This window comes from Salmo trutta, chromosome 9, assembly GCF_901001165.1.
Source record: "Salmo trutta chromosome 9, fSalTru1.1, whole genome shotgun sequence".
NCBI classification, from domain to species: Eukaryota; Metazoa; Chordata; class Actinopteri; order Salmoniformes; family Salmonidae; genus Salmo; species Salmo trutta.
The window spans coordinates 40,889,078-40,898,119 of record NC_042965.1 but is presented as its reverse complement, the minus strand read 5'-3'; the positions used below and the strand labels follow the sequence as shown (position 1 = coordinate 40,898,119).

Below are 9,042 nucleotides of genomic sequence, written 5' to 3'. Positions count from 1 at the left end.
CCTATGCAGAACAGGTTACTGGTGTGAAGGAAAACTAACCTGTCTGTGCCTCCAATCTTTGTTTGAAATGTATGACATTCCTTGTCGAATAGTCTTCCTTTAGGCCTAATTGTCACCAACATCGAATATACAAAAACATCTAGTAGACCAAGAACAAATTGACGGTGGGAGAGTTTAGGTACATTTGGACACACAAAATGATTGTTGTTTGTTACCCATGTGTTTATTAATCAATAATGGATAAAACGGGATCCAAATAATATTGAAACATTAGGTCAAACATGTTCGCTGACAGAGTAGGTGATACAGAAGTAGATAGGCTTTGTTTCCTTGACATCTGTTATCTTCCTGGTCTTTAATATGTGACAAGGAAACATTAACAGACATGACTTCTAATAATTTTTCCAACTTTTTAAGTTTCCCAAGTTTGAGGGATTTATAAAATTGTAACAGTTCAATGAACAAAAAAAATGGATTTTTTTCACCTCATTTACATTTGTGAACATAATATTTGTCCAAGAGAATAATAATGTTAATAAAATAGTTATGATCGGAATTACAAGGATAAGCATAATGCAATTTAACATCATCAAAGGTAAACCTAGGTAATTCTGGAGATTTTGTAGACAACCATTCATGGATTTCAATCCATAGTTTACTAGAATGGTGACATGAAAAAAAATGCTCTACAGATTCTGAATCAGAGGAACAAAAAAACACAAGGCATTTTGTCAAAATTAAATTTTTTGTGTAAGAAATCATTAACAGGGTAGATGGAAGGAAATATTTTAAAAGGAGTTTCTTTAACTTTTGGGATAACTGGACAAGGAAGATAAAAGGTTGTCGATTCTGACCACAGCATGGGTTGGTCACTTCCATAGCAATATATTGAATTATAATCACCAAACATTACTTCATTAACTACCAATCATATCCACTTATTGTTGCATTTGCCTAGTGTTTTATTATTTAATTTTTTTCATTGTATTCACAATAATGTCCCTGTCTTTAATTACTTGTTACTTTTATTTCTTATTCTTATCTGTATTTTTTTTTAAACTGCATTGTTGGTTAGGGGCTCGTAAGTAAGCATTTCACTGTAAGGTTTCACTACACCTGTTGTATTCGGCGCATGTGACTCTAATACAATTTGATTTGTATTGATGTGTAACATTGTTACTGTTGCAATAAAAATAGACGAAAAAATGATTATAAATAAAAAATTACTTCCTGGTCCTGTTAGGTTGAAGATAACCAAGGTTAAGTCATGAGGGTTCTAATATCCCAGAAATCTTTGCATAAATATGGACACATTCTAAACTAAGGCACCAGATATGCTATTTAGCACGGTGTGTGTGTAAGACGACACCTTGGTGCTTGAGAGTTGCAGTGGAGCCAGAACTCTGCACCGTTATGATTGGAATAGGGGACTGTGACGCTCAACCACGCCCCCCCCCCCCCCCATCATGACCAAACCAGTCCTCCAGGCTTTAACGAGACCAACAACAGCCATGTCATGAGGACTAGGCAAGATTCCACACAGACAGGAAGTGTGTGTGTGTGAGAGTGAGACATTGTTTAGACAAGATTCCCTTTTGTAACAGACACTGACTGACAGAAAAAGGATCCAGTTTCTAGTCTGCTCTGACATTCATCGACCCACTGACACACTCTGTGTATAATGGTCATTTCTACTAGAAAAAAAAGGCATTATAGTTTTTAGGATCTTTATCAAACTGCGCTGAAATCAAACTTTCCAGACTTTCCTTCAATTATCAAGAAATTACAAGTACATCAGTAAGCAAGTCATAACAGAAATATATGATACCGGATAACGTTTTTACACATAAACGTACAAAAGATACCGGAGGTGCCATGTGTTCCAAATAAATCACATCGATTGACATCAGTGTACAACATCGGACTGTGTTCATGTACACCCAGAAGCTGCAAAAATAGTTTTTTGAAAAACACAAGTCAACAACGACATATAATACATAGGAGGTGCTTTGTCACTTAATTTAAACAATTATTACGGAAAAGTCTTGTTGAGGAAATCATAACAGATTTGTTTAGTTTCATACTGTTACAGTATCTAGAGTTTACAAAATGGTACAAAAGATAATTATACACAACAAAGAACGACATCTGCCCACATGATCAAATTGATCCTGGGGTACTGTGTAGAGACTGATCTGTACTTCAGGGTTGGGCAGTGGCAACCAACTTACAATCATGGCAGTAAACAAAAATATCACGGACATCAATAAAAACAAAACGCATCAGATAAGAAGAAAACGTGTAGATTATAAAACCAGCCTCAATTATCAATTTTTGTGGCACTAAAATCTTTATATGATTTGACCCATGGCATGTCTACATAATGCATATAACTGGCAAGGAGTGGCATCCAACATAATGTAATGGAGGGTAAACTTCAGCATTCGGGCTTGACCTGGCTCAGTTAAGCTGCACAGTTCAGAGTGTGTGTGTGTGTGTGTGTGTTCGTCTAGCTGAATCCGTCGTTCCAGTCCATGACCTTGTTGTATTCGTTGATCTTCTGTTTGATGTGGGACAGTTTGTTCTTCAGGTACTCACACCTCTCCCTCTTCTCAAGGAACGTAGGATCCTGACAACAAGAAAGAGAGAACAGTTAACATTTGTTCATTCATTTACTGTCTCCATCTCTCTCTTTCACCATCTGCCTCTCTCACACACACACACACACCTCAACCTCCTAAGACATCTGTGGCAACAAGTCCCATATCATGTCTTGCCATTTCATAAGGTAATAAATGGTGGAACCGAAAGCCATCAGATAAGGGCATAGTTGCATTTGATGTATCTAGCAAATGTCCTAGTCTGCAGTGTGCGTGTAGACAGGACAGAGATAAACATTTCAAACTGGAGTGAGGAGTGAATAGGAAGTGCCCTGATCAGTCCATCACACATCATTGGTTTGCCTGAAAGGGAAACTACCTGAAACTATGTGAAACTCCCCGCCTACACAAACCGGTTTTACAGATCAACTTGTACTGGGCCTCGTCCATAAACATATTACTGAAACCTAAAACTACTCCACAGGTCGTTGTTAGGGCACAGGACCTGTAGTACTTCTATACATGTTCTATTAAAATAAGACTCAAAAATCACTTACCGTTTTCTTTCTCTGGTACTCCAATACTATGGTATTGATGCGTTCCTTCTCCTGAAAGAAGATCTTTAACTTTGAACAAGGGATTGGTAAAAAGCAGTCGAATGACGTGAATGGACATTAGGCTATAATTTATGGCTATAGCTTTATGTTTGTCAATATGATTGGTGTGTGTGAGAGAGAGAGAGAGAGAGAGAGAGAGTGTGAGTGTGAGTGTGAGTGTGAGTGTGAGTGTGAGTGTGAGAGAGAGAGAGAGAGAGAGAGAGAGAGAGAGTGAGTAGTCTACGTGTGACGTGCTTGTGTATCTTTCTCTCTCTCGGTCTCAGTACCAGTTGACTGGAGGGCCGTGGAGGCAGGTTCCTCATCAGTTCGTCCATCTCGTCAAACCTCTTGGCCATGGCCTGGACCTCAGCATGCAGCTCTTTGTACTCAGCATACTGGTCCTTAAACACAGCCTTGTACTGGTCCCTCCCCTCCTCTGTACGGATGATCGGGTACTTCCTGTTCACACAACAAATACAAAGCAGAGGTCATCAACAAGCATGGGTGCATCTCAAATAGACTAAAATGACTCGTCCTACACACACACACACACACACACACACACACACACACACACACACAATAGAAATGCAGGGTTGTTTTTTTTAAGGCCTTTATATGTAAAAACAAATGTCTATCACCTGGGCAACCAGGTGTGTGTGAACTCTCTTGCCAAGCCCATCAATGACAGTAACTGATCAATTAAGTGGCAGAGAGAGAGAGAGAAACAGAAAAAGCAGGACTGAGTGTGGCCCTCGTGAGATGGAGTTCTGCGCCGTATGATCGTGGACAGATAAGTCTAGTAGGAAGCAGACTGTGGCAGTCAGCGAGCCTTTGGTACTTAAGGTCCATACGTTTGATTTGATTTAACCTTTATATATGCAGGGAAGTTCCATTGAGACCAAAGTCTCTTTTTCTTCACAAAAAATTAAGCAAATACAAAGTAAATAATAAGGAAGCAGTGATACAAATGACAACGAACAAAGGCAGGAGCATGATACACAACAATACAAACGATTAAAAACTCCCATCTGTCAGAGAACAGGTCAAATAAAGTGAGATGGGTGGTCAGTACTCACGCCACGTAGTCTGCGATGATTACAGGTTTTGGGATGTGTCCTGCAGGGATGTGTCCTCTGAGGATCTCTGGCTCCATCATCAGAGGGACGGCTGGAGAGGCAACATGGCCGTCCAATACCTCTGGGATAGTCTGGAGGGTGGGGAGAGGGGTCTGCTCTGAGGTCCTGGAACCGCCCAGCTGGGGAAGGATGGGGATCGGAGGTATGGTTACTATGTTGTCAGCAGGGTTGAGGTAAATTCCATTTTAATTCATGTCAATTCAGAAAGTAAACCAAATTCCAATTCCAAATGTTCAAGAGGAAAGTCAGTGTACTTCCTGAATTAACTGGAATTTAACATGGTTGTCAGTATGTATACTCAGCGTAATGGAATGAAGAATGTGACATATGTGCCTTGGTTGTGAAAAAAAAGAGCTTTACAAATTAAATGAATTAATATTAATGAAAGTTTTCTACTAGTGTACTAAGAGACTTACAGCAGATATTGGCAGGGAAGATCCAATGGTTTTCATCTGAGAACAAAGAAGACCAATGGCAAAGGATGAGGCAAAGGATTTGTCAGGATTTGTCAACACAAAAACTGTGTGTGTGTGTGTGTGTGTCTAATTCCGCCCTCACCTCCTGCGCTAACCCCTCCCTCCTCAGCCTCGCCGCCTCGTGCCGCCACAGCTTCAGACACACCCCGGCGCCCACAAAATATATCATCATGTTGACGAACAGAAAAATAATGGCGGCGGTCTGGCCGGCCTCTGTGCGACAGAAGGCCCCGTTGACTCCGTTGTTGAAGACAGGGATGTAACAGAGGCCTCCTCTGGTTGTGTCCCTGACGTACATTACCGCTGCTACCATGTAGAGAAACCCAAGGGCCAGGTTAATCACACACTCAGTCAAGGGCCACCAAGACGAGTCTAGGAGGATGGTACGGTAGTACATGGTCATCCCCAGGACTAGCATAATGACTGTTACTATCCAGGCCAGGCCAGCCACTACCAAGATGAAGGGGGTTTTGGGTCCGTCGTAGCTGAACGATCCGCTGCCTCCGTAAGCTGCTGCGCCGCCCCCTAACCCCCCGAACAACTGTGGCTGGGAGTAGCCGAACATATTGAACCACTCGTTGTCCTTGTGTACATAAGCACACGCGCAGGCGAAGACGACAGCGCCCAAAAGTAGCTCGACGCAGCCCAGGATGCGCAGTAACCCCGCCCAGGACTTCATATAGGCGTAGCGCTGGTGGTAATCCTCCACCCGCTCGCTGTAGGTCTTGGCTGAGCGGAATGTGACGCCCGAGACAGACTCGAAGGCATCGGTCCCTAGCAACATGGCGTCACGTTCTTTTCTGGAGTTGTAGCTGCCGCCAGAGCCTCCGTACGGGTCCAGGTAGGAGCCGGGGAGGGAGGGAGAGGGGGGAGGGGAGCAGGGGACACCTCTAGTGGTTCCTGGTTTGAGGTCGTCTTTCTCCGTCAGCGGCGGGGAGGGGGGTAAGGAGAAGGGCTTGTTGCTGCTACCACGGACACTGTTGCCGCGGAAGAAGTTCTTGAAGGAGTCAGGAATGAAGCGGCGGACGGGTTTGATGTCCATGGCCGCGCTGTCGTCTTCAAGGCGCTCCGAGGCACCGTCGCTAGGAGGGTAGAAGTCAGGGCCCACGGGGGGCTGGTCTGGGAGGGGAGGGGGGGGAAGGGGGTCAGAGCTCACAGCCAGGTCTGCCCCCCTGAAACCCCCAAGGGAGTGGGGAGGAGGAGGGAAGTCCTGGTCCCTCCATAAGGAGCCCACTGGGACCTGGTCGTAGTGAGGTTCTGCATCCCGGACACAGTTGAAACGGCCAGAGGAACCTCCTCTAGCAGACATGGGGACTCACTGGTCTCTGCCCTAGTACAGACACGGAAAGGAGAGGAGAGAGGCTGTGGTTATAAAATGCAGGACAATATTGCCAAAGGATGAGCTGCTTGATAGTCTCGAATCTATGCAGTATACTTTGTGTGACCTCTCGTCGCCTTGTGAACTACCTTTACAAAAGCATTACAGGACAAAGATTGTTAACCTCAAGACATGAGACATGATCTGGATTACTATTACAGTGTGTGTGTGTTATTGATATGTATAATTATTGTTATGTAATTTCCTTGTTACTTTCTGATTTTTTATTCTTTTTTAGTTTATTTAGTAAATATTTTCTTAACTCTTTCTTGAACTGCATTGTTCGTTAAGGGTTTGTAAGTAAGCATTTACATTTACGTCATTTAGCAGACGCTCTTATCCAGAGCGACTTACAAATTGGTCACGGTAAGGTCTACACCTGTTGTATTTGGCGCATGTGACAAATAAAATTAGATTTGATTTGTGTGTGTGGGGTGGGGTGGGGGGGGTCAGTAGTTGCATGCAAACGGGCACTGTCTTCAATCAGGGGCTTCCTGGGTATTGGCAATGCCAGATATACTGTTACCCCCCCAGATAACAAAGAACCTACACATAACCCCAGATTCACCTAAACCTCATGTGGATTACTGGAAAGCAATACATTTTTAGTGAGTGGACTATCCTGGTGGTTAAATCAATAAAAATGAAATAAAAAAATGTCTCCCACAAACAAAACAATGTGGGGAAAATTTGGTAACAAGTTTATAGTTTTCTATAGCATGTCAAGTAACTCAAGTAAATCTCCCATCACCAAATGACCACAATATCAACATCTCTTCACAATGTTGGCATTGTTGTATCTTGCATCAATAGTAACATCGCAAAACAACAAAAAATATGGAAAATAGTTGGAATAATACCTCTTTTACACAGTCACCGGGCCAGACTCACATGTCCTTGCTGTTCAGTATGAATATGTTTATATGGCTCTGATTTCCTCTCTGGCTGTGTCACCTGGAATGAGGACAAACAGGTGACAGTCAGTTACACTGAGGGAGTTTGTTTATCTGGCCCGGGTTACCCCGGTGGAAGAAGCGTGAACCAGGAGAAAAGTGAGGCCAGGCTGCCTCCCGACGTGAGCCAAGTGCCTGCTCTCTCTCGTTGATGGCGAAGTCGGATGAAAACAAAAAAGTGACAATTAAGTATGTGGAGAGTGATCAGTAGGATGATGTGTTTTCACAATCAGATGTGATTGCTAGTTTAGAAATTCATAAAATGTATTTTATGGAAAAGATATGCATGTTTCTGGATGATGCGTCATGCTGCCTTGTTGACAACATGACCAAGCAGCGTAGATTACTGTTTGATTTGAGAAGGGCGCTCCTCCCTCCCCGCTTTTGCCCAATAACGTGACTGGCCATTGCCCAGTTCAACCCGGGCCAGCATAATACAACTCCCTCAATGACCTACATACATCAAATTAGATATCTTACTTATCACATGCTCTGGAATATAACAGGTGTGGACCTTACCGTGAAATGCTTACTTACAAGCCCTTAACCAACAATGCAGTTTAAAAAAAATACAGTTAAGAAAATATGTACTAAATAAACTAAAGTAAAATATTAAATAAAAAGTAACACAATAACGAGGCTATATACAGGGGGTACCGGTACCGAGTCAATGTGCGAGGGTACAAATTAGTCGAGGTAATTTGTACATGTAGGTAAAGCGATAGCACCAAGGTTGTGTACTGAATATCTACAGTATATCCTACATACTCATAACTGTACTGTAGGTTTGCAAAAAGGCTCAATCTGATTAACTATTTGTTCTGACCTAACATAGCAACTTTAAAAGAGACTGTAGCAGCTGGTTACAACTCCATTACAACTTGGAAGTTTGGTGTGTGTCTTTGTCGACATAAAAAAAAAATAATCTAAAACACATGACAAGGCTACATCAAATCTGAACTAAAACTCGGGTCCACAATTTCATTAAATCAATAGACATTGTCTGATTGTTTGACATTTTGGCATGCAGTCCACCACATGGCGAAGAGGAGCTTCGGGAACATTCTAGAAACACTTATTATTATTATCGGCCTAACCTCTGAGTACAGAACTACTGATCTTTCACGGCATTATCTGTTTTTATTCATATTAACCTGATGTGTAACGTTACCAGGTTGCTGTCCAGACAGTTTACCATCCCCATGAAATTGCTATTTGCATCATCACATATAAGCTACATAAAAGTGATAAGCACATTTATTAAAACATCTGTAATAACTATTCCTAAATGTGACAACTCCGTTGACGTTTTATTATGAATTTTATTTGAATTTTGCTTACCTGCCGATGATACATCCACCTGTTCCTTCCGCTAATTAATTTCCGCAGAACGTAGGAGCTGGAACACGTGACCAACCAGTCCCTGTGCGTGACATAGCCGTCTGACCAGAAACACACCTGGGCTGGCAGGTCGGACCAGGGGTGTATTCATTACGACAATTCTTTTGCAAAACGTTCGCCTGTTGCTTAACTGTTTAAGGCCTACTCCAAACGGAAAACGTTTTACAACGAAAACGAGTTTCTATTGGACAAATTTAGGTAGGTCGCTCACCGTTTCGTTCCGTTTTTCTTAAACGGCAAACGATCTGTTGCAAGACGCAATGCATAAAACTCAAGATTTAAATGGGCTGAAAAAAACGTAATGCAACGTTCAATTTAACGGGAACGGCTCGTTTCTAAGCGATTAGTTAAAAAACGGGGAGGGGTTTGGTTGCGGTTTTGGGAAACGTGCCGTTCAGTACAAACCCGTGCGCAACGTAGCACATGTTCAATCGAACTGAACGCACCCCTGGTGCGGTGGGTGTCACTGGCGCGCTCTTTAAAACGGGGATCGAAACCA

General features: G+C 42.6%; 1 protein-coding gene across 1 annotated transcript; it reads right to left on the bottom strand.

Moving 5' to 3' along the window:
• Nucleotides 1–204: 204 nt before the first annotated feature.
• Nucleotides 205–8,766, bottom strand: marveld2b (MARVEL domain containing 2b). The gene is made up of 8 exons (XM_029763733.1): nucleotides 8,484–8,766; nucleotides 7,050–7,143; nucleotides 4,894–6,141; nucleotides 4,752–4,787; nucleotides 4,276–4,454; nucleotides 3,484–3,655; nucleotides 3,158–3,208; nucleotides 205–2,629 (listed from the first exon to the last, which is right to left on the bottom strand). The coding sequence occupies exons 3-8, from the start codon at nucleotides 6,118–6,120 to the stop codon at nucleotides 2,510–2,512; spliced, it is 1,785 nt and encodes a 594-aa protein (XP_029619593.1). The 5' UTR covers nucleotides 6,121–6,141; nucleotides 7,050–7,143; nucleotides 8,484–8,766; the 3' UTR covers nucleotides 205–2,509.
• Nucleotides 8,767–9,042: the final 276 nt, after the last annotated feature.

Bases quoted from the DNA above. Each gene is read 5' to 3' on its own strand.
- marveld2b (XM_029763733.1), bottom strand. From the start codon at position 6,120: ATGTCTGCTAGAGGAGGTTCCTCTGGCCGTTTCAACTGTGTCCGGGAT. The intron at 3,656-4,275 runs GTGAGTACTGAC...TTGTGTGAACAG, and splicing joins ATCATCGCAGACTACGTGGC to GAAGTACCCGATCATCCGTA. The intron at 2,630-3,157 runs GTAAGTGATTTT...TCTTGTTGTCAG, and splicing joins AGTACCAGAGAAAGAAAACG to GATCCTACGTTCCTTGAGAA.